General features: G+C 48.5%; 2 protein-coding genes across 3 annotated transcripts; both read right to left on the reverse strand.

Moving 5' to 3' along the window:
* Positions 1-10,771: 10,771 nt before the first annotated feature.
* Positions 10,772-17,205, reverse strand: crocc (ciliary rootlet coiled-coil, rootletin; the record flags this gene model as incomplete). The annotated part of the gene is made up of 13 exons (XM_084460759.1): positions 10,772-11,086; positions 11,479-11,691; positions 11,840-11,926; positions 12,102-12,192; positions 12,466-12,693; positions 12,840-12,946; positions 13,059-13,224; positions 13,570-13,667; positions 13,815-13,898; positions 14,158-14,346; positions 16,066-16,211; positions 16,489-16,615; positions 17,152-17,205. 13 exons carry the CDS (start codon positions 17,203-17,205, stop codon positions 10,772-10,774), a joined length of 1,905 nt encoding a protein of 634 aa, XP_084316885.1.
* A 2,395-nt stretch (positions 17,206-19,600) lies between these two features.
* Positions 19,601-24,177, reverse strand: necap2 (NECAP endocytosis associated 2). Of its 2 annotated transcripts, XR_014631138.1 has the most exons (9): positions 24,025-24,177; positions 22,628-22,728; positions 22,289-22,393; positions 22,001-22,082; positions 21,793-21,901; positions 21,166-21,304; positions 20,931-21,015; positions 20,460-20,817; positions 19,601-20,323 (listed from the first exon to the last, which is right to left on the reverse strand). XR_014631138.1 is itself a non-coding variant. In XM_084460780.1 (8 exons), exons 1-8 carry the CDS (start codon positions 24,117-24,119, stop codon positions 20,775-20,777), a joined length of 759 nt encoding a protein of 252 aa, XP_084316906.1. In that variant the 5' UTR covers positions 24,120-24,177; the 3' UTR covers positions 19,601-20,774. The 2 variants fall into 2 exon arrangements, 1 of the variants encoding a protein (XP_084316906.1); XM_084460780.1 differs by having other exon boundaries at positions 19,601-20,817.
* Positions 24,178-24,829: the final 652 nt, after the last annotated feature.

Here is a 24,829-nt window from a genome sequence, read left to right on the forward strand (position 1 = left end):
CATATTGGCTTCTTTACATTTATCCAGAATTCCAAGCACTCAGACAGTTTGCCTATAAGTCACGTGAGTCGTGACTTTTAGTCATAACTTACGGGCTCAAAATCCTATCTGGAACGCGGCATAAATGTTCATCACGTCGCAGAACAGATCGTTTATCAAGTTTTTCCAAGTGGAGTTGCCATACATGATGACGGACCAGGCACGCATGCGCAGATGCTATTGAAACCTGTCTTTGCTAGGAGTGGCCATGTTGGGAGGACTCCTCTGTCTCTGCTACACAGCAAATTCTCAATAGTGAATTTAACTCTGTGGGAGTTAAAATCAACTCAATTTAAGTGTACATATAGGTCCATCGAGTAGACTCAAAATCTGAGTTAAATTAACACTTTTTGGAGTGTTAAGACATTAACACTTTTAGAGTGTTGGTGGTGAACACTTCTGAGTGTTAAAACGTAACACTTGTAAAATTGTTTATATCACAATATGAACACTTTGATTGTGTTGACTTAACACTTTAGGGTGTTATATATATCACAATATGAACACTTCAATTGTGTTGACTTTTAACACTTTAGGGTGTTATATATATCACAATATGAACACTTTGATTGTGTTGACTTTTAACACTTTAGGGTGTTAAAATGCAAAATGTTATAGGCTACTGTATAATGAACACTAATGGTGTAAAAGGGCTACTTCAAACTTGTAAATAGAATACTTGTTTACCTGTTAATAATCAATAAACACAGATTACATAAGTTCCAAGACACATTTTAATCATGCCACTGCCATCAAGCATAAACAAAAAATAGCCTACTTAAAAAATTATAAAGTGCCTGTACAGTACGGCCATAAAAAAAATGTAGGCCTAAAGGAGACAGCCCTCCATCACAATATAAATCAATGAGTCACATCCATATGACATTTGGACATCAAATGGTTTAAAATATCTTACTTTCTCCTTCTCTAAAACAAGTACTTTCCTGGGTCTTTTTTCACAGATTTGGAATGCATGAAAGTGGTCATGGAAACAAGTTTCGTTTTCAACTAAAACAAAGAAAACCTGCCCACTATGCAGAACAATAGAGGTTATTTTGCAGAACACAGGCATATTCTCATCAATATCCGTGCAAACATAGAGGCCAATACGGTATTCTACTCCAGAACATTTCACCCAGTTGGTGTGACTGACTCTGGCCAGAGGTTCAATCTGAAGCTTTTCGGAAATGTCTTCAGAAAAGTCAAGGAATCCAAGTAAAGACATCTTGATTGGACCACACTCAAATGACTTCAAAGTCAAGCATTCCCAATGATAGGCTACTGCAAACTGATGTTTTTTTGCAAGTGATACAGTTACATTCTTATAATTCTTTACACAACCTTTGAAAAATTTGTGTTTCGCCTCGAATCTCATTGTCCATACATGGAGCAAAGGACCAATCTTCCGTATGCACCTGGGATAATGGATCATAAAATGATGTTTAGGTATCAAGCTCTTAGACGGATACAACTCTTTGAATAAGCGATGGTGCTCCATAATAAGGTGCTTTAAATAAACAGTCATACCTTTTGTGACTGAAGGCGAGAACACAATATTGATTATGTTCAGTAACAACAGTAATAAATGCCAATGTTGGTCATCATCAGGGACAATGTCACCAACTATCAATGGAATGTTTGTGATTAAACATAACGTCTGAGTTGCATTCAAACCTATCCCATTTCCTGCCTGGTCCAGATTTAGATTGGTTGGTCTATTCTTCTTCTCCAAATAGCCGTAGTTAAAGGCATATATTCTACTGAGCAAGCTTTCTTTTGAGATGAAGTTCTTAGTCAAATATTCAAAGAGGAGTTTGATTTCATACTGAGCCACACCTTCCAATATATCATGCATGATATCTACAGCATAATTCCCTGATACATTAAAAAAGGACAATGAATTCAGTATACTGTTTCGCTTGATACCAAATGATGACATCAATGTAGGATCATCTACTAAGTTAGCACAATGCTGTGCATTTGACTGTTGTGACCTTAAACATACATCATCCTCTGAAAACACAGACTGAGCTGATGTCTTGTCTATTAAACACAGTCTACAGAAGTAGGTGGCGCTAAATGACTCCATGAAGCCAAGAATCCCATGCATTCCCAAATTGTCACCAGTAATTTGAGCGAGTGTACCAAATATAGGCAATTCTGAAAAAGGAACTTCTATTCCAGTAGTTTCTAGTATTTTTAGATCATTGACTAAAGGTTTTAGTATTGTGTCAATCCCATACTTCTTAGCATCAGATGAGTGAAACAAAGATATTAAATGAATATTCATCAAACTAGAATTCACTCTAGGGGGAAGGTTCCTAAGGATGAAATACAGACAGCCAACTTTATGTATACCATGCTTCGATCCCAGAGGATTAGCAGACTCAAAATCATCGTAGTACAGCTGGACTTGTAAAGCAAACTTGTGATTGGAAAATAAAGGATGGCTTTTAAAGTAGCTTCCATCACAAAAATCATCATATTTGTCACTCTGAGCATTGGTCTGCATTAACTCACATATGTCAGCATTCTTAAACATGAATTTCAAGGTTTTCAATATAGGAACATAAATGAATTTATCACTGACTGGGACTTGCTCATAGGTTCCGGAATGTCTATTTCTCCTGGTGTCAAACCTTTCTCCCAGGCGGAGCTCAACAGGTTGTACTACACCCCATTTTTCATCAAAATACTTCTTCCATTTACTCTCAGACTTAAAATTGCTGAAGGGATTGTCTAGGTTTCTAAACAAGTCCTCAAAAGGTGATCTGGAGATAGGTGGTATTAAACTCAAAACCTGGTCCTTAAGATTGGATTGTAAATCATTCACATATTCCTCTAAATGTTCAACTGTAGAACTAACCACATTATTTGGTACACCGCTTGCCAAAAGATTAGCTACAATGGAGGCACACATTTCTTGTCTTTGAGCTGTACTAAAATCATCACTATGGCACTGATCTGAATCTACAGGCCCTTCTACATCATTAAGGCACTGATCTGAGGTTGTTGGCCCCTCTAGGACAATGTCAGGCGGGTGAATATCATGTGGAGCATTATTACCTTCAGTGGTTTCATGTATCTTATTAAGATGTTTCCTAAAACCAGAATAAGTACAGAACTCTAAGTTACATCCAACTTGACCACATTTCAGTCTCAAATTCTTCCCTGGATACATACCATGGTTCAATTTTAAGTGTCTAATCAACAGCAAACTTGTATCAAATTGGGATTTACAAATAAAACAGTTGTACATATGTTCGACTACTAGACATCTGTTGTCAGTGTTCTATGCTTTGTTTAGCAGTTTGGCCCTCAGTTCCCTGACCTTTGGGGTTTCAGTGCTACCTATGTCAATATTATACACCGTGGTCTGCACAAATGTATACAAGCTTGAAAGTGCATTGTCGTAATGCATACCAAATACAAAGTGGCACTTAAAAAGCTCATCAAATGCACCTAGGGATGTGCTCGCCTGACAGGGAATGAGGTTTCTTTCAGTGATGATGTAGAAGCTTTGGATCTCCGCTTTGGTTGTTCCTGAGGCCAGGAGGTACGGCTGGGAGTTTCCTTCGATGTTCTTGAGATAATCATCAAGGCTTCTGCATGACTGAAGCACAATGAAAGATATACTAGTTGTCAATACAACTTCATATGGATATCTTACTTTCAAACAGTGTGTTGGCATCTTAGGTGTAATGTCATTTTAGACAGACCTTGTGAAATATCACCAGGTGATCCACAGCCTCACGGACACTGATCTTCTTCGGTCGCTTCCTTCCAGCTGGCTGGGGGTTCAGAAGATGCAGCAAGAGAAGCAAGGAAGCCAAGTCGCTGTCCCACTCTGCAAACATCAGACATCACATTAATAATTTCTCTGCTGTGTCTAATTCTGTACAGTGAACACAACAGTCATATTTTAAACTAGGTAGACTCAATAGTGTGATATCAAAAACAAAATTCCCTGTGGCTTGCACTAGAGATGTTTGGATGTGAAATGCATGAGTAAACAACAACAGAGTAAACAACAACATTAGACATTCCATGTGCACACATGTAGGAAACATTGTTAAAACACTACCTGGCTCATCATCATCATCAGTGCCTGTGTTTTCATTGAGTGCAGATTTCAGCAGCGTTTTGAGTAGAGGTGTTTTACTCAGCGTCTTCGCCTCCTGTATAACTTTCTCTTTGAAGCTGGTGTTCCATTTCTCCAGAAATCTTGATGCAGTCTCTACACCGAAAAGCATTGAGAAATCTTGCAGGATCTAATCAAAAGTATAGGACAACAAATGTAGCCATTTAGTGTCTAATCAGCATACAAAACCTGGGGAGAAAGCATTCAAATGGTCAACCTCTAGCTTCTTACCAGGCCTTTGGTGTCCAGGAATCGAGGGAACAGTTTGAACAGATTTGAAGACTGCTGTGGGTCATGGATCATTTGTTGACGATACTCAAATGTCTCCCTCATCTTCTGGAGAACCAACTCTCGATCAGTGGTGTGGTTGAGAAGCGAAATGGCCTCCATGTAATCGTCTCCCTCTCGCTGGTTGGCTAGATGGCTGATATTTCTTTTAGACGTAGGACCTCCCTTGTCCTCTAACCTGGGTACCGCAGTCTTGGGATTGGATTTACGTTGAACAGTCTTAACACGCCATTCAAAAAAGCCCTTGTTGCTCTGGCTGTCATAGAAATGTTCCTGTAGGAGAAGAACAAGAAGGGAACTAGAAATAGAAGTACGGACAACACGAATCCATAATGCCTCCGGCCAGGCTATCGATAACGATAATTATAAATTGTAAGGATGGGACTTGGTATTGTACATAAGCTGGTACTGTACAGCTTGATCATCATGATAGCTAGGCCTACAAGCTTATCTAGATCTCAAGATCTCAAACTTACATAACCCTTTTCAGAGTATGGATCTTTCAAAGCAGGAAACAATGTTACAATTCCAAGGGCATGGAGCTCCTTTGTGGCCTTTCTTATAGCTCTTCTGTAACAGATACGTTTGTTATGAGAATTTTTTCCTCAAACAGGATATTCATGACTACAGTATTCATGAAAATAATAAAGTATGCTCACCCTTCCTTTTCAGTCATGTGAGCAACTATGATGTTCACCATTAGTCGTCTGGTGGAATCCTTCAGAGTCCCTGTATCTGCGTACTCTTTGAGGACACTCAAACCTGCTGGTTTGTTGATTAGAATTTGCTCCACCATCTAAAACACAGGCATTATACAGTATAGAATGACAATTAAGATACAGTAATTGTTAATGAAATCAGGCAATGTGAAAACTCTTAACAGTAAGCCATGGCAGAGTACCATAGATAAAGTAAACAATATATACTTGCATTTTTTGCATTGGTAGAATCCAGGTTTGCCCTCTCTGATCCTAGGTCATCAGTAACATTGCTGTCAATGCTGCTGGAAGGGGTGAGTGACAATGTGTCTGTCAGACTTGGGGAGACAGTCTGCTTTAGGGATAACTGGGGCAGCTCCAGTGGGAGATCTAAAACATGCAAAATACAATGGGGAATTCAAAAGCAATGCATAGGACTTGATCAAACAAGCCTATATTTCCAACATATTTCTGTATTCCTCCATTCATAAAGGGTTTGGATAAGTGAGGTTTTACTAGTCTACATATACCATGCTTACCACAAGGTGTTAATGTCAATATTCCATCCAGGTTAGAGTACTCTCGCACAGGCAGGTACACGGAAGATGGCATCGGCGACTGTGAGGGAGCTGAAACATAATGTATCATGTATATCTTGTTAATATGCAAAACTGCTGCTGCCCAACATAGACACCAGCCAATAAAAGAATACTCCCTTTCTTGCTACACTCAGTTACATCATTTTCTATTCCTTTGCCGTTCTTAGCTCTTTCCTTGGCCATTCATAGCTACTCTACCATCACCTACACTTCTAAGTCATGCTTACCATTAGGGATGCCACAGTACCTTGGTATTTGGGTCACGGTTTCGGTTAGTTTTCGGTATGCGTTTTTTGCGTAAGGAGAAAAAAAAAGCTACCATTTCAAAAAGTCTTTATTTATTTTGCTTATTACTTATGGAACTTTTCCATTCAGACACATTCCATAATATGCCTGGTGTATTGTATAATATAAAAAAATATAAATAAAGATAGGCCTATAAAAAACACATCCAATGTTAAAAAATAAATAAATGATAAACACTTTAAAATATAAAAGTGCCTCAGCCTTGACTACTGGTATAGTAGTCGATTTGCAAAACGTGCCTCAACGCATGAGGCTGGCTGCGCCCGGTCAAAACTAAGAGTAGGCCTATTGGAGAAATTAAGAAAATTGATTTTCTATGTAGGTTATATAAATGTTGTCTCGCACTTTTTATCTATCCAACCCCGTTTCTAACTTGCAATAAGATTAAGATATTCGTCTCAGCATTTTCGCTATTCCTAATTATCAGGAAGAGACATCTCTCTCTCCTGCTCCGTCTGCCTGCACACACGCAGTGGAGGGAATGACAGCACCAAAGTTGTCGACCGCTCGTTGCTACAACAGCAACCAGTCTTTTGCGGGAGGAAATCCCGTGGGATTATTTACTCGCGGGGAGAGGCTTTCTCCAATTCGGCAGTAAGAAACGCATGGAAAATCCGCAATTCACAAGTGCGCATTGAACCGTTCCATACAATATTATACCGAGAACCGTGGCATCCCTAGGCTACTTACCATAGCTCCCTGTATAGATTACAAAACACATTTCCCTGACTGTTGCCAGATCTGGAAAGACATCTTCATCGACATCTATGCCCTGGTCATCTGTGACTCTTATCACTGTATCTTCGGTCAGTAGATATTTCCGCCTCACTGAAGAAAGAACATTGACAATTGAGATTACACCCAAACACGACTGGTTCAAACTAACGTTAGCGCCTTTGGATGGCCGAGCTAGACATGTCCCCCCCCCCACCGCATGATCTGGCTCGCAAGCACAGCGCAGGGGGGGGGGGGGGGGTACTAGCAGAATCCTGAGAACTTGCTTTTGAAGTTAGAAATCATGACACTCCTACAACAAGTTACTGGTCTAAACTCCTAACGCTAGCTGGCAAAAAGGTTCAGCAGCAAGTTGCGAGAAACTCCCGTTAGTGCTGTGCCGAGGGAGACAGAGCTAGCACTAGCACATCAAGGTTAGCTTACCTTCGTAAAGAAGCTCAACGAAGCAGGGTTCATCGAGCTTTATGTATTTTTTTGTGTCCCCGTGTTTGACTGTGACGATCATTTTGACCTGTAAGACATCAAACAATAAAAAGCTCTTCAAAGCCGTACGTAGCTATCTGGAGTTCACTGGTCCACAAAGGCTAGCAGCATAATTCAGTCCATTTAGCTCATATAATGTTAGTGCTAGCAGTCGAAGTAACAACGTGAAATGAAAACGTGTCTCTTCAAGCTAGCTTGGTAACGTAACTGTAGGCTAGCTAGCTGGTCATTTGGACTCATGGTCTACTACAATATCAAAACAGTATAATGTTAGTTGCTCACTTTGATTAAACACGTCAAAAATAATGTCATATTTAAATACTGGCATAGAATAAAATGATCTAGCTCGCTTGGTATGTTGAACAAAATGGTAAAATTCACCTGATGATAGGCAATCCTCGGTCTCAGTCACTTCGCACCGACAGCAGCCGCGTGGAACGAGTAGAATGATTACGCATGCGTGCAACATATTTTAACACGTTTTTGGTGTTAAGGCGTGTACATGTACTCTGTTCAAAATAACACCTAAATTGTACACCAGCAATTGCAACACTAGGTGAGGTCCGAACTCTTTTTGGTGTGTAGTTCAGCATATAAACTCCAGAAATGTAACACTTTTACACTTTTTATTGTAACACTGGATTTTCAACACCCAAATTCACTCCTGAATTTGCTGTGTGGAGGGGGACGTGGAGGGGGACATGGAGGGGGACATGGAGGGGGACATGGAGGGAAGGTGGAGGGGGACATGGAGGGGGACATGGAGGGAAGGTGGAGGGGGACATGGAGGGGGACATGGAGGGGGACATGGAGGGGGACGTGGAGGGAACGTGGAGGGGGACATGGAGGGGGACGTGGAGGGGGACGTGGAGGGGGACATGGAGGGGGACGTGGAGGGAAGGTGGAGGGGGACATGGAGGGAAGGTGGAGGGGGACATGGAGGGGGACGTGGAGGGGAACGTGGAGGGGGACATGGAGGGGGACGTGGAGGGGGACGTGGAGGGGGACGTGGAGGGGGACGTGGAGGGGGACGTGGAGGGGGACATGGAGGGGGACATGGAGGGGGACATGGAGGGGGACATGGAGGGGGACATGGAGGGGGACGTGGAGGGGGACATGGAGGGGGACATGGAGGGGGACGTGGAGGGAAGGTGGAGGGGGACATGGAGGGGGACGTGGAGGGGGACATGGAGGGGGACGTGGAGGGGGACATGGAGGGAAGGTGGAGGGGGACATGGAGGGGGACATGGAGGGGGACATGGAGGAGGACGTGGAGGGGGACATGGAGGGGGACGTGGAGGGGGACATGGAGGGGGACGTGGAGGGGGACATGGAGGGAAGGTGGAGGGGGACGTGGAGGGGGACATGGAGGGGGACATGGAGGGGGACGTGGAGGGGGACGTGGAGGGGGACATGGAGGGGGACATGGAGGGGGACATGGAGGGGGACATGGAGGGGGACGTGGAGGGGGACATGGAGGGAAGGTGGAGGGGGACGTGGAGGGGGACATGGAGGGGGACATGGAGGGGGACATGGAGGGGGACGTGGAGGGGGACATGGAGGGGGACATGGAGGGAAGGTGGAGGGGGACGTGGAGGGGGACATGGAGAGGGACATGGAGGGGGACATGGAGGGGGACATGGAGGGAAGGTGGAGGGGGACATGGAGGGGGACGTGGAGGGGGACATGGAGGGGGACGTGGAGGGGGACGTGGAGGGGGACATGGAGGGGGACATGGAGGGGACATGGAGGGGGACGTGGAGGGGGACATGGAGGGGGACATGGAGGGGGACATGGAGGGGGACATGGAGGGGGACGTGGAGGGGGACATGGAGGGGGACATGGAGGGGGACGTGGAGGGGGACGTGGAGGGGGACATGGAGGGGGACATGGAGGGGGACATGGAGGGGACATGGAGGGGGACGTGGAGGGGGACGTGGAGGGGGACATGGAGGGGGACATGGAGGGGGACGTGGAGGGGGACATGGAGGGGACATGGAGGGGGACGTGGAGGGGGACGTGGAGGGGGACATGGAGGGGGACATGGAGGGGGACGTGGAGGGGGACATGGAGGGGGACGTGGAGGGGGACATGGAGGGGGACGTGGAGGGGGACGTGGAGGGGGACATGGAGGGGGACATGGAGGGGACATGGAGGGGGACGTGGAGGGGGACATGGAGGGGGACATGGAGGGGGACATGGAGGGGGACATGGAGGGGGACGTGGAGGGGGACATGGAGGGGGACATGGAGGGGGACGTGGAGGGGGACGTGGAGGGGGACATGGAGGGGGACATGGAGGGGGACATGGAGGGGGACATGGAGGGGACATGGAGGGGGACGTGGAGGGGGACGTGGAGGGGGACATGGAGGGGGACATGGAGGGGGACGTGGAGGGGGACATGGAGGGAAGGTGGAGGGGGACGTGGAGGGGGACATGGAGGGGGACATGGAGGGGGACATGGAGGGAAGGTGGAGGGGGACATGGAGGGGGACATGGAGGGAAGGTGGAGGGGGACATGGAGGGGGACATGGAGGGGGACATGGAGGGGGACGTGGAGGGAACGTGGAGGGGGACATGGAGGGGGACGTGGAGGGGGACGTGGAGGGGGACGTGGAGGGGGACATGGAGGGGGACGTGGAGGGAAGGTGGAGGGGGACATGGAGGGAAGGTGGAGGGGGACATGGAGGGGGACATGGAGGGGGACATGGAGGGGGACGTGGAGGGGGACATGGAGGGGGACGTGGAGGGGGACATGGAGGGGGACATGGAGGGGGACATGGAGGGGGACATGGAGGGGGACATGGAGGGGGACATGGAGGGAAGGTGGAGGGGGACATGGAGGGGGACATGGAGGGAAGGTGGAGGGGGACATGGAGGGGGACATGGAGGGGGACATGGAGGGGGACGTGGAGGGAACGTGGAGGGGGACATGGAGGGGGACGTGGAGGGGGACGTGGAGGGGGACGTGGAGGGGGACATGGAGGGGGACGTGGAGGGAAGGTGGAGGGGGACATGGAGGGAAGGTGGAGGGGGACATGGAGGGGGACATGGAGGGGGACATGGAGGGGGACGTGGAGGGGGACATGGAGGGGGACATGGAGGGGGACGTGGAGGGAAGGTGGAGGGGGACATGGAGGGAAGGTGGAGGGGGACATGGAGGGGGACATGGAGGGAAGGTGGAGGGGGACATGGAGGGGGACATGGAGGGAACGTGGAGGGGGACATGGAGGGAAGGTGGAGGGGGACATGGAGGGGGACATGGAGGGAAGGTGGAGGGGGACATGGAGGGGGACATGGAGGGGGACATGGAGGGGGACATGGAGGGGGACATGGAGGGAACGTGGAGGGCAGACGGGATGCAGCTGAGTTCAGGTAGAGTCAAACAGCACACTGGACTCTCTAAGATCGAAGAAAGAATCAACTCAACGCTGTTGTGCTTTATAGCTCTGAGAGACCGTTAGGGCTCGTCCTGTCCTGTCTCACTCTCCACCAATCATTAACGAGCATATTCCACGTTGCTCTTTAACCAGGAAGCCCCAGTCTGGATTAATCAGCAGCCAGACCCCCGAATGCAAAGCGCCGTTGTTTCTGTACCTGGCGAGCGCGTCCCTGTCCTGCTTCAGTCTGTCCCTCTCTCTCTGCCCCGCCTCTCTCTCTCTCTGGGCGGCGTCCCTCTGTCCCTGCAGCGCCTGGCCGCGTTGCTCCGCCTCCCGCCTGGCTGACTCCGCCTCCGCCAGCTGCCTGCGCAGCTGCTGCATCGACGACTGCGCAGACGACAGCCTCCCGCGCAGCTCCTACAGACCAGGGAGGAATATGGAACGGGAGTAGAGAGAGAGAGAGAGAGAGAGAGAGAGAGAGAGAGAGAGAGAGAGAGAGAGAGAAAGAGGGAGGGGAGAGAGAGGGAGGGAGGGAGAGAGAGACAGAGAGAGAGAGAAAGAGAGAGAGAGAGAGAGAGAGAGAGGGAGGGAGAGAGAGACAGAGAGAGAGAGAGAGAGAGAGAGAGAGAGAGAGAGAGAGAGAGAGGGAGGGAGAGAGAGAGAGACAGAGAGAGAGAGGTTAAGAAAAAGTGTAGGAGTGTTTCTGAGTGACTGTGTAGGGCTGTCCTGGTACATCTCAGCCATTAACAGAGCCTTGACTGTGCTGAGCTGTAGGGGGGGTCAGGGGTTAGGGGTCAGGGGTCATCTACCTGCAGCTGCAGCTGCCTGCTGGAGACGGCAGAGCGCAGGGCCGACAGGCTGGCGTCCGGGAGCTCCGCCCACGAGGAATGGCGTGAGGGGGAGGAGGATTGCCGTGGAGACAGGGAGTGGCGAGGGGCGGGGCCGCGGAGCAGGGCCAACATGGCCGCCCCGCTGTTGTCCTGGTCCGCCTCCGATGACGAGTCTCCATCCGACAGGACGGACTGGGGAGAGCGGATTGGTCGATAGGTTCACAGCTCTTCTGGCTTATATTGACAACGGTATGTGTTGCGTGCGTGGTTTTTGAGTCTGGAGTGTGCGTGTTGTGCATGTGTGTGTGGCGTTCACAGTCACGCGTTGTGTGTGTCCTACCTGGGCGATGTCCCTCAGTGTGTCCAGCAGAGTCTCGGTGTGCGTTCTCATCATCTGAAGCTCTGACTCATCGTTGCCGCTCTGCTCCTGTAACACAACCGAGCCAATCAACACACAGAGCCAATCAACACACAGAGCCAATCAACACACAGAGCCAATCAACACACAGAGCCAATCAACACACAGAGCCAACGCCACAAAAGGCCAGTCTGGACCCCGATAGGAGACATCCTGGCTGGGGTCAGAGAGGTCAGCGTCTCACCTCCAGCTTCCTGGTCAGGGCGTCCATGTCTCTGTCTCTCTCTTCCAGCTGTCCCTTCAGCCTCTCCCCCTCCCGAACCGCGTCGGACAACCTGATGAAAAGCACCAAACATATATAGTCTCCATCATCAACATTATATATATATATATATGCACAGATCCTCTCTCTCATGTATCCTTTATGAAGACAGGGGAAGACGCCTCATTTCCACCGTGTGTTTGAAACATATGAAGACCTGTAAGAACGTTCACGTTAACGTGAGCGAGAGTAAACAGGAAGGAACCTGTCGACCACTCATGAAGACGAGACTACAGAGAGACAGGCGGACATACTGAGAAAACCACGGCGCCGGCCTCTGTCTGACCTGGCGTTTAGCTCCGCCCTCTCTGCGTCCGTGCGTGTCTGCAGGTTCAGAGTCTCAGCCAGGCGTTCTCTCAGCTGCAGCTCCAGCTGCGCCCGCAGCGCCGCCTCCCGCTCCAGCGCCAGGGCTGCCCCGCCCTCCCGGCTACGCTGCAGGGCGTTGAGGCCGCCGCACGCCGTCTGGGCAGAGTGGGACGCCTTCGCCAGCTCGCTACGCATGTCCGATAGGTCCCTGGGTGGAGTGGACAGGCGGGGGAGAGAGAGAGAGAGAGGGAGGGAGAGAGAGGGAGAGAGCATGACTAGGTTTGACTAGCGTAGCATCTCTGTGACATTAGCATGTAGCATGTGTTGTAGTATGTAGCAGTTTGTTTCGCTCACCTCTCGGTGGCGCTCTTCAGTTCACACACATGCCTACGGAACCCCACCACCTGTCGCCATAGCGACAGCAGGCGACTGTGCTCACTGCTGAAGTAACTGTGAAAAGACTAGAGAGAAAAAGACAGAAGGAAATGGTTTATCCAAAGACTGACAAATTAAAATAATAGTTACTGGAAAATTAAAAATAAGTAAAAACTTTTGCTGAACCAAAATTCCAACCTCTTCCTCTCTCCTCCAATCAGACTCTCTCTGCTCCAACTCCTCCCTGGCTTTGGTCCAATCAGTAGTGAGCCTGCGTAGGTCCTGACTCAGTGCCTCATTGGCCAATCCTGCCTGCTCCAGCTGCTCTCTCAACATGGCGTTCACTGCAGACAAACTGCTGCTCCTGAAGAGGCAACGCAAAGAGTGCCACACACACACACATACACATACACACACACGCGCACACACACACACACACACACACACACACACGCACACACACACGCACACACACACACACACACACACACACACTGAACTGTGAGAATAGAGGCCTCTTAAATATTGACAGTCTTTGACGCCATGAAGGCTTTTGGCTGTTGCTGTTGAATCTGCACTTCTAAAGATGACAGAGAGCTGGATAATCCTGACCTTGTCACTGTCATCAATAACTCCAATTAGCATTTAATTGGATTCCAGCAGTATTTCCCTCCCTCAGGTCCATCCTTGATTGGCTTAGTAAACTTGCCTTTGCTGTTCCTCTTCCAATCGGATGAGAGCATTCTCCAGGTCGCTTGGATCATCGTCTTCTCCATGGCGATTGTTGCTTAACATGTCACAACGTCCCTAAAATGGCAAACAGGAGTCAGTGATTAAAATGTCATTGTGTGAGGCACACAAGTTAGCTACGAAGAGGATACAAAACCAAAGTTGGGTTTAAAGATGGCTGATCATCCTCACAGGGCTCGTGTTGTGGTGGAGAACCAGACTCACACTCATCCGGTGCTCGTCCATCTCCGAGGCCTTCTCCAGCAGGACCTGCTCCAGCTCCCCGTTCTTCTTCTTGTACTGCAACACCTGAGGAGCCCACAACAAGCGTGCTTCAGTCAAATCATATTAGGACTGCCGCCAGGAAAAGAGATTTATACACATGTAATAATGACAAGCGCTGGGTCATTTGAGTAGGAAGTGAGGTCAGGTCAGGGCAGGTCAGGGCAGGGCAGGGCAGGGCAGGGCAGGGCAGGGCAGGGCAGGGCAGGGCAGGGCAGGGCAGGGAAGGTCAGGGCAGGTCAGGGCAGGGCAGGGCAGGGCAGGGCAGGGCAGGGCAGGGCAGTACCTTGGCCTGCAGCTTCTGCACCAGCTGGGCCTGCCTCTGCTGCCCCTCCTGGTAGGCGGTGAGTTTGCGCTTGTAGGCGGCCTGCTCCTCCTCCAGGCGCCGGCGCAGGTCCAGGTTCTGCTGGGCCAGGCTGCGAGACTCGGGGGAGTCCTGCAGGTCGCCTGTCTCCAGCCGCAGGGCCTGCTCCAGCTGAGACACACACACACCCGCAGGGGGCGCTAGAGATTATGGGCCCTATGAAAGAATATAATACTGGGGCCCCCCCAAGTCTAGACCTTATCATAATAGTGGTTTATGGAGCCCCTGTGAGTGCTGGGCCCTTGGAATCGTCCTACCCCCCCCCCCCCCCGCCCACCCCCCCACCCCTATCCTGCAGACCAGGGTTGAGGTTTGATGGAGCAAGTCGTTAACGACCCAGCCAGCTAGCAATCACTGTGAATATAAACATGTAGGTTTATCCCTCATCATTTCAAACAACACTGTTTGTCAAAGTCCCTATTCTAGTAGGAGACACACTGGAGAGAGGATGATTACTGCGTAGGAGCCCAGGAGGATGTGTCTCTCAGGACCCGCTACCAGGTGGGGGTTTGATAAACGGCTCGTTCACCCCACCAGTCTTGTGTTCTTAGCGGGTGTGGATTCTAAAACACGCATAATCACAGAAGGGAAAATCTGCACTCACAAACACGTTTCACTGCTTATTTTAATGCAGAGAACAGCGAATGCGTTTCAGCCCCCAGCCTCATGTAGGGTTAAGGGCTCTCTCAGCACCCGGAGGGGTTCAGTGAATAGTTCAGGGCATCTCCATGGCAAACTCAACACAGTCCAGGAACAAACGCAAGCATGTCTCCATAGGAAGGCCATACAAAGCCCTGTCCACATAAAAGCCTTCACACATGAACCTCAGCCCATAGAGGAATCACTGCTATGTTGATTTTACAGTTGCCAAAATAGTACTTCACACATTATGAATCAGTATATTTCAAATTGAAACTCTACCACTTCTGTATGGGTTTCTCTATAATTCATCTGTAGTGTATTATAGTTTGGAAAAGACTGATCAAGCGATAATTACAATACCTTAGTGTTACTTTATTGTGTCTGGTTCAACCATGGTTGTATTGATTGATTGATTGATTGATGGGTTGTTTTTGGGCCCACACCAGCATAGTGTTCCTGTATTCAGTAACGCTCCCTGTTTAATGGCTAAGCCCGCCCCCCCCACCCACACCCCCTCTCCTCACTACCCAAGCCCCTGTTTACAATCTCCAGGGGTGACAAACGCCATAGCAACATGCCACTTCAGATCATTCCAGCCCCTGTAACCAGGGAGACAGGCAAATCTCGCTCGGACAGACAAAGAAAATACTGAAACAGGAAATAGGGAAGCCAAGTGCACTGCTATTCTCTATATGCATCCATTACCATTTACCATCCATATGCACTCATCAAACGCCCCTTTGAAAGTGGACAAACTTACAGTGTCCGGCTTAATACAGTACCTACTACACCTTTACTCATTAACATTCAAGACCGCAATGATTGGTCAAGCATTCAAAGCCTACAGCAACAGGGCCGGGGGTGATATGACCAGGCCAGATCAATCCACATGGAGATAACTCATCTCTACGGTACGGTACAGTACAGTACAGAACCACGTTCAGGGATTCTTCCCTTTCCTCTCCTCCTCTCATCCCTCCATCCACATCCGGTCATACTGAGGTCTGTCCTCCTCCGCTCATACGCTCATCCTTTCATCCCTCCGTCCTCCTCTCTCTCTCTCTCTCTCTCTCTCTCCCTCTCCCTCTCCCTCTCTCTCTCTCTCTCTCTCTCTCTCTCTCTCCCTCTCCTCTCTCTCTCTCTCTCTCTCTCTCTCTCTCTCTCTCCCTCTCTCTCTCTCTCTCTCACCCGCTCGCTCATGGCGCTGTACTTGATGGCCAGCTCGTCTCGGTCCGCCCGGCTGTGGGCCAGGAGGTCCTCCAGACGTCCCAGCTCCCCCTGCAGCACGCGGTTCTCCTCCTGGAGGGACATGACCGAGGACATGGCCCCCGACGCTGGGGGGGGGGGGGGGAGAGGGAGGAGGAGAGAGCGACAGAGAGGGAGGAGGAGAGAGGGAGGGAGCGAGGAGGAGAGAGCGATAGAGAGCGAGGAGGAGAGAGCGACAGAGAGCGAGGAGGAGAGAGCGACAGAGAGCGAGGAGGAGAGAGCGATGGAGAGCGATACAAGCAGATGAAAAACCTCTCCAGTCTGTTGATGTCTAAAATGCTAAAAGTCTAAAAATAAAAGGTTTTAGCAGCTGGTTATTAGCGTTGTAAGATGGCCGCCGCTCACCGCTGTCGTTGAGGTTCTTGGTGACGATCTCTCGGACCCGAGCAGGTAGACAGGTGGGGGGGTCGTCAGGGGAGGGGCCTCGGACCGTCAGCCGCTTCTCCTCTGACAGCACACTCTCCTCCAGCCTCTGAGAGAGAGAGAGAGAGAGAGAGAGAGAGAGAGAGAGAGAGACAGAGAGAGAGAGAGAGAGAGAGAGAGGGAGGGAGAGAGAGAGAGAGAGAGAGCAGCTGTTTCAGACAGTTGAATTGAAGTGGGCTAGATGATAAAGATGTAAGACTAGTATGTCGGTGTGAAAACAACACGCTGAACATCAAAAACATTTATCCACACAATGTACTAGTTCCATAAAATATCACTGCAATATCTGTCAGGTGTGATGTCAAAAAAGGCATTACATTAATATTTGGTAGCCAGTGGACAGGCAGGCTCTGGGCCTGTATCACCGCCATGCTACCAGGTGGTGTCTCAGCAGTCAGCCTTGACCACCGCAGGACACTCTTCAGAATAGAACTGACCCACTGACTCACACACAAGAGCTACACACCGTCAACACCATAACAACAACACACATTATTTAAAATGTGCTTTAAGAATAAGAAAAGTTGTAGGTTTTAAGACATCATCAAAGCTGAGCCTAAACCAAGGAATACATGACATCATCACCTGTATTACAGACTCCAGTTTGCATTCCTCTGTGAGGTTCTCCGAGGCGCACATTGGATAATAGGGACTCGGCAATTAGGCTACCCAAGCCGTCCGTCCTGCTCTGCTCTGAGAAAGGCTGTTTGCACCGGTAGCGTTTGTCAAATTGGATTAACCGTCCGATTTAAACAGCAATTAAAAGTGCACAAGCGTTAGGCTAAATCTTTTTCCAAGAGCATGTACTTTTTTTTCCTAAAATAGGCCAAGACTAGACTATATATAATTCCGCTAAAGAGACACTCAAAAAGTCTGGTTTCTGATAGTTTGCGCGAATCTTCGCTCATCTTCAGTCCGCAAGTGAGCGTCCAGCTCGGGTCCTTCTCTCCGGGACTGCGGGGAGGAGATTGAGCGCGGGGGGATTATCAGATTGACCCCTCCCTTCCCTGACCCCTCCCTCCCCTCCCGTCCCTTCCCGGTCACCGGGGCTGTCCACGCGCTCTCGCTGCGCATTCCTTTACCGCGCGGCTGTAATTCGGTGGTAATCCCACTGCGTCATTATGGACTTGCACCTGCAATGAACTTTACAGGGGGCCCGTAAATTGATGACTTCAGAATAACTGCTGGATACTTGTAAGAAATGCGTAGAATAGCTTCTACAGTCATTCTCCCAATATTAATTGCTTCCCCCTACCTTAATTCTATCATTTGATCAATATAGGCCTTTTTAATACAGCCTATGATATTCCCGGACACAACCTATAACTGTAAATATGAGTGGGGAATATATTCTTCAGTATTGCACACATTAACATGGATAAGAATTGGAGATTGGAGTTTGCTCTGGTCCTTCAGCAAGGCATCATCAGAGCCCACCCAGACCCCCCTCTCCAGTCACCCAGACCAGCCTGTCCAGTCCTCCAGACCCCCCTCTCCAGTCATCCAGACCCCCCCTGTCTATATCCAGACCCCCCTGTCCAGTCATCCAGACCCCCCCTGTCTAGCGAGCCAGACCCCTTCAATGCTCAGATTTCCATGGTAACACAGACATGCCTACAAAGGAGACCCTCTTCTCAGAAGACCCCCACGGCTACAGCCCTCAAACTAACGGGGAATTCACGTTTCAACATAGGAGGAAATAAACGGTCTCTACCTGATCATCTGAAACAAACAAAAAGAAATGGGCCCCAAATATTATAGCCTACCTACTTTAGGGTAGATACAAGATTATTGTTGAATAACAATGTAATAACCATGTTTATTGTTGGCTAAATGATGGCTTAGGGTATAGCCAATCATTTGATAATCATATATCATTTTAGGAGTGACGTGACCAATCATAGCAATGGCCATGATGGAGCCCCGCCCACAGACACGCCCAGCCCATCCTTAAAAAGTTTGAAACATTGTTGCAGAGCAGCTTGATCAGCCACAAAGTATCCTGACCGGCAGAGCTGAGCACTAGAGATGTTTATCACTGGACATAAACTACAACTTTAGATTTCAACTCGGTCGTAATGGCTTTATGGTTACATGTTAATGGCCACTGCTATAAATTGTTGCTGCTAACCATGGATGTATTAGCTGCTAGCCCACCCCCACCTCACCGTGGCTCGTCCAGCCCGTAGAGAAGCGTGATGCGCGCTAGCAGCCTACCCATCCTCATGAACACGGTCCATGGTGGCCGGAGACGCGGACGCACTATAGCCTGGTCTAGATGGTCTCCACGCTGAACGAGAAAGTGAAAAGGGAAGCGGTTCTTATCCACATGTTCACTGTGATTTGAAGGGAAGCTAAGCACTTCCTTATCCAACACAGCGCATCATTCTCACACATAGAAATATTCCTATTTAGAAAATCTCACCTAGAATGAATGTAGATGTGTTGCATATGCGTCAGTTCCATCATCTCTATTCTGTAATAACGCAGTTGCTGGTTCAATGTTTTGAGCCTTGCGAGGCTACTGCAACTGATTCGCTCTCAAATCTCTTCCAATCCTCTTCCGGGGAGGGACTTAGCTTGGATCCTCCTTGGACCCGAGACCACCCAGAACACCAGGATGAAATCAAATAGCTGATTATTCGACCCATACATAAATATCACGTTTGTTACATGAAATACATCTTCCAAGTTGTAGTTTTCATCATTAGATTTGAGAAAAGCATTAACAATATCCATTTAGAACTAATAGATCAAGTGTGAGATATTAGCCTACAGGTCTCTCTCCTCTGTTATGACAGTTTTATCCAGGTATTTGCAAAGTCAATCAAGCCTAATAATAATAATCATATTGGAGGTGTGAAAAGCCCCTCCCTGGTGCAGTGAACCCAGACGCTTCTGAGAGGTTTGCTTTGTCTGATCTGCCATCCTAACAACCAACCAGAGCCATGGAGACGAGGGCACACACCTGCAATCCTTCTCTGTCCACCATTATAACACATCACCCCAACTCCTAACAATACAAGCAACTAAATCATTTTAACAAATGTTTATTTACAAGAAAAAGTGTTTTATACATTTTTATACAATTGTTTGTAAGAGGCACTTGTTGCAAATATTCATCCCAAATCAAAGACAAATCTTCAATAGCTCCAATTTGAAAGGCACGAGGGTAAATGTAAAAATATAACAACAAAGAGCAGACAGGATCTCGAAGGTATGTAAACAAAACAAAGACACCACACACCAAGACGACACCACCTTTCTCACAAAACATAGAATCCAACGACAGAGGCCCGAAACAGCACAATAAACTGAAAATGTTGTAAGAGAGGAGTGTGTGTGTGTGTGTGTGTGTGTGTGAGGGGGGCAATCATATTGAATGAACTCCCAACTGTGTCAGACACAGGCATAATTCATGATTTCTAAAAACAAGAGAAGCAAGACATTCACAGAAAACACACACAAAAAATGCCAAAACAAGATTGTGATCCATGTCATTTCAGGGCGTTAGGGACGTCCTGTTCACTTCCTGGTTGATTATGTTGAGATGATGAAGGCTTGATGTGCTACTATACATGCTGGGGGCTGACAATGGAGGAGCAGAGGTCCATAGAACAAGGAAGCAAGGAGAAGAAAGAGACTCATTCTGATCCAGTTTTGTGTAGGAGGGTCGAACAAAAATGAGAGGGTTGGACAGAGATGACGCAGACCTCCACCTCAACGTGCGTCCGGGACGTGGAATGCACATTTTCACCTGGTCAGAGTAACAAGAGTCAGAGCTATCAGCGTCCTCCAGCTGTACCCTCTCTCTCACAGGGAGAATATACACATCCACGCAAAACAACCCACAGAACCAAATGAATAATTACAGATATCATGATTATCAATACCTGATCACATACAAACTGGGGGGTCGCTTCCGACTGCATAGATAGTATCCAAAAGTATCTATAAAATATTGAGTGTCAATAATGTATGATGGTCCATTCTTGGCTTTTGCGTCAGTTTGAATCTACACATGAACAGCATGTTACAGAACGTCATTGATTGATTGAAGGACCAGTCAGGTGAATCAGTACAGTTGTTCTGGACGGACTTCTCTCTTATTCATTCTACAGACACAATCATTCTGTCCAGGGAATGTAAGGAGCCTGAGTGTGTGTGTGTGTGTGTGTGTGTGTGTGTGTGTGTGGTCCGTCTCACAGCTAGAACTGAACCCATCCTGTCTTGGCGTTGTCTTGACTGGAGCTGTGGAGGGAAGGAGAGAGTGAGGTGGGCAGCGACCAGCACAAACATGACCAACACTACTGAACACGGGCTGAGCTCGCCTCCTCTCTCAAACACGCGCCTCCCAGACTGACCTGGAGCCAGCAGCTGTGAAGTCCCCCCAGAGGTCAGGGGTGGGCTGGGCCGCCGGGGCCGCAGACCCCAGATCTAACAGAGAGGCTGGAGGGGACGAGGTGGAAGAACAGCTTTGACAACGAGAGGGCAGTCATCTCACACCAGATACAGCTTTTACTTTCTGTTACTACCATCTCATTATCACATTGTTGTTATTATTCCAGCTGATCCCTGTAGCCCGGACGGGGGTCGTACCGGTGTGTGTTGGTGCAGCTGGAGCCGGCTGACCTCCAGGGGGGGGCAGGACGCCGGCGGCCTTGGCCCCGGGAGGGGGGGGCAGGAGACCGCCACTGGGACGCGACTTGACCGCTGCGCCGTCCTTCTTCTTCATGTTCTGACACACGGGAAAAACATGAGACTTTTCATTAAAGGTGCAGTGTGTAAGAGTTTCATTAGATTATAAACATGTAAATATTGATCTATGCGATGGTAAATGGAGAGGGATAAGGGACGGAGCTCCTGCGTCTTTGTAGACTGCTGTTTGGGTTTGCTACAGAAATTATTATTACTATTCAATGTTGGGTTGACAGAGCATTTATAAACATTACTAATAAAAAGCTTGGAGGCGTGGCCACACCTGTTTCAAAGCGTGCACATGCTGAGATCCAATCAGCAGCAAACTCACCAAACCCAACTGTGTGATTGAAGCTGACTGAATTCATCTTGGCAGACAGACTTTTCCCTCGTAGCTAGCTCGTAACTAGCCTGTAATAGGCTCATAGCTTAAAAGTTACATATTGCAGCTATAAATCCATGCATTTTATCCTCCATTCACAACCCCTAAGTCTGCTCTCCTCTAAGCTTCCTGAGTCGGAGGCTCACCCCAATGCTGATCTTGATGGTCTGGCCCTCTTTAAAGCCCAGGTCCAGCTTGGGGGCGGTGCTCTGAGAAGCTTCCTGTTTCGCCAGCTCCCCTTCCTGTTTAACCCACCTGGGAGACGAGAGACACATCTAGAACCTGAAATGAAACTTTCCAGTGCGCAAACTTGATGCCCGCACCCCAGCGAGGCCGGCAGGGAGGCGGACTCACTTGAAGTGGTCCTGCAAAGCCACGTTGAAGTCAAACGAGTCTCCGCGGTCAGCGAACCCCAGGCCGATGAACGCATGGCGTCCTTCGGTTAACAGCCATGTATGAAAAGTGACAAAAGAAATAACATCCATTGACTGGTACGCTCGGGAATCACAACTGTTATGAGGTAGCTGAGGTAGGTTCAGCTGTATTACACTAATACGCAGTGCAACATATTCTAATGTATTTAATGTTTTCCTATTTCCCCCCTACTGAACATCATGGTTGACTGGTGTGTTTCAGTCTTACCGTTGTCGTCTTGTATCCGCAACACAAAGTATCTGCTGGAGTCGGTGACGGCCTCTATCACCACCCCGGGGTACTGGTCCACCGGCGCCTGGGCGAACAGCTCTCCTGACAGGGACACACCGCATCATCAGGGCATGTCATGTACGATGTCTCTCTCTCACACACACACACACACACACACACACACACACACACACACACACGCACACACACACACACACACACACACACACACACACACACACACACACACACACACACACGTCCATGCTCTCAGCCTGGGCATTAGTGATTGAGTGACAGAATATGCATACCAACACATGCACCTGCAGAGACTACCTGAGTTTTTGTCTTCTAGCTTGATGAAGCACATCTTGTTTTTAGCAATGATTTTCATCCGACCGCTCCATGCCGGCTCATCCAACTTCCAGTCTGCAGCCCTGCAAATTGTGACACATTATTCCACTACAACAGCAGCTGGACTATATGAGAAGAGTGAAACGGTCTCAGCACCCTGGATGTCAGGGACCTCCATAGTAGGACTACTGCATAATAACCACACGGTCGTTTTGAGCAGACCCGTCTCTGGTCCAGTGTTATTATATAATATAATATAATATAATAATAACCCACCCAGCTGCAAGTCTGCTATCACTGCAGAGAAGAGCCTTCCCAGAGCCCTAGCTGCGTTTCTTAACATTAAACACATTTCACACCCCAGGTGACCAGCAAGCTACGACTGGAGCTCCTTTCAATGTTAGGTATTGATCTATAATAACCAATGTGTTTGATCTATAATAACAAATGTGTTTGTCAGTGGCCATATGTTTGAGCTCGACTACGTTAGCCAGCCTAGCTACTGCTAGCTAGCAAGCTAGCTCACTGGCTACAGAGCAACAGGTGAGGTTTCAGACTATCTGACGTTATGTCTAGTTGATATCTACTATTCTGATCAGCTGTAGATGGCCAGAGGTACTGATCAGTCATGTAAATATGAATGACAGTGTGTCTTGTTTAGTTCCAACTGCTAACTACTCATTAGCCAGCTTGCTAACTTTATGCTACATAGCTAGGCTAACTGGCTAGGCTAACTAACTGGCTAGGCTAACTAACAGGCTAGGCTAACTAACTGGCTAGGCTAACTAACAGGCTAGGCTAACTAACTGGCTAGGCTAACTAACTGGCTAGGCTAACTAACTGGCTAGGCTAACTAACTGGCTAGGCTAACTAGCTGGCTAGGCTAGCTAACTGGCTAGGCTAGCTAACTGGCTAGGCTAACTAACTGGCTAGGCTAACTAACTGGCTAGGCTAACTAGCTGGCTAGGCTAGCTAACTGGCTAGGCTAGCTAACTGGCTAGGCTAACTACATAGCTAGGCTAACTAACTGGCTAGGCTAACTAACTGGCTAGGCTAACTAACTGGCTAGGCTAACTAACTGGCTAGGCTAGCTCACTGGCTAGGCTAACTCACTGGCTAGGCTAACTCACTGGCTAGGCTAACTCACTGGCTAGGCTAGCTAACTGGCTAGGCTAACTAACTGGCTAGGCTAACTAACTGGCTAGGCTATGCTAACTAATGGCTAGGCTAGCTAACTGGCTAGGCTAACTAACTGGCTAGGCTAACTAACTGGCTAGGCTAGCAGGTCTTCCTGGTCCCTCCTGGTCAGGATGCATCCAGCTCACAGGATAGGAAACGAGAGGAAAGTTGGGGGAAAAGTCCCAGTTGTGAGAACCTACCGATACCCCCGGTTCGTGGTGCGGGGCGGGATCTTGTACACATGGACCTCGGGCTTCACACACACTATCGACTCGTAGCCGCTGTCCTCTGCCATTTCAACAACAAGAGGGTGAAACAAGTTTGGGAACTGTCTTCTCTTCTAACCGCAACAAGTCCAGAGCAGATCCAGAGCAGATCTAACCCGAGTTAACCCGGGCCAGAGCGCCCCTCTGGTCAGGAGGATAAGGACATTATTATTGCTGATGTCAGCATAAGTATTACTAAATACATAAGTATTACTGCTGATGTCAGCATAGCAGTAGGATACATGCCTTTGCAAACAAAGGAAGCAAATGGCCTCTAGTATGTAATGAAACCTCTGAATATTCTTGAGTATGAAACCCGAGCACATCATTAATTAGAGAACTGATTGCTTTGAATATAACAGATCTTGCTAGCTATTCTTGTACAATCTTATCACATTTGCTGATGGTGACTTATAATGTTCTGCACTGAACTTGAGATGCTACCTGTATAAACTGTGTGTGTATGTTATCCTTACACTCATTTGTTTTTCCTTTCAAATGTAAATGTGTGGGTTAATTAATATTCATTCATAACCCAGGCAAAAGTAACAGATAATGACATTTTACATTTTACGCTGTCCTGGACCCGGCAGGGGCTTCACAGATGGGGGCTTTATCCAGCCAGGGGGGGCTTCATCCAGCCAGGGGGGGCTTCATCCAGCCAGTGGGGGCCTCATCCAGCCAGGGGGGGCCTCATCCAGCCAGGGGGGGCTTCATCCAGCCAGGGGGGGGCTCATCC

This window comes from Borostomias antarcticus, assembly GCF_949987555.1.
Source record: "Borostomias antarcticus genome assembly, chromosome: 33".
In the NCBI taxonomy this organism is placed as follows: Eukaryota; Metazoa; Chordata; class Actinopteri; order Stomiiformes; family Stomiidae; genus Borostomias; species Borostomias antarcticus.

Bases quoted from the DNA above. Each gene is read 5' to 3' on its own strand.
- necap2 (XM_084460780.1), bottom strand. From the start codon at position 24,119: ATGGCAGAGGACAGCGGCTACGAGTCGATAGTGTGTGTGAAGCCCGAG. The intron at 21,902-22,000 runs GTGAGTCCGCCT...CTCGTCTCCCAG, and splicing joins GCTTTGCAGGACCACTTCAA to GTGGGTTAAACAGGAAGGGG. The intron at 21,016-21,165 runs GTACGACCCCCG...CGTCCCCTCCAG, and splicing joins AGCTGCACCAACACACACCG to CCTCTCTGTTAGATCTGGGG.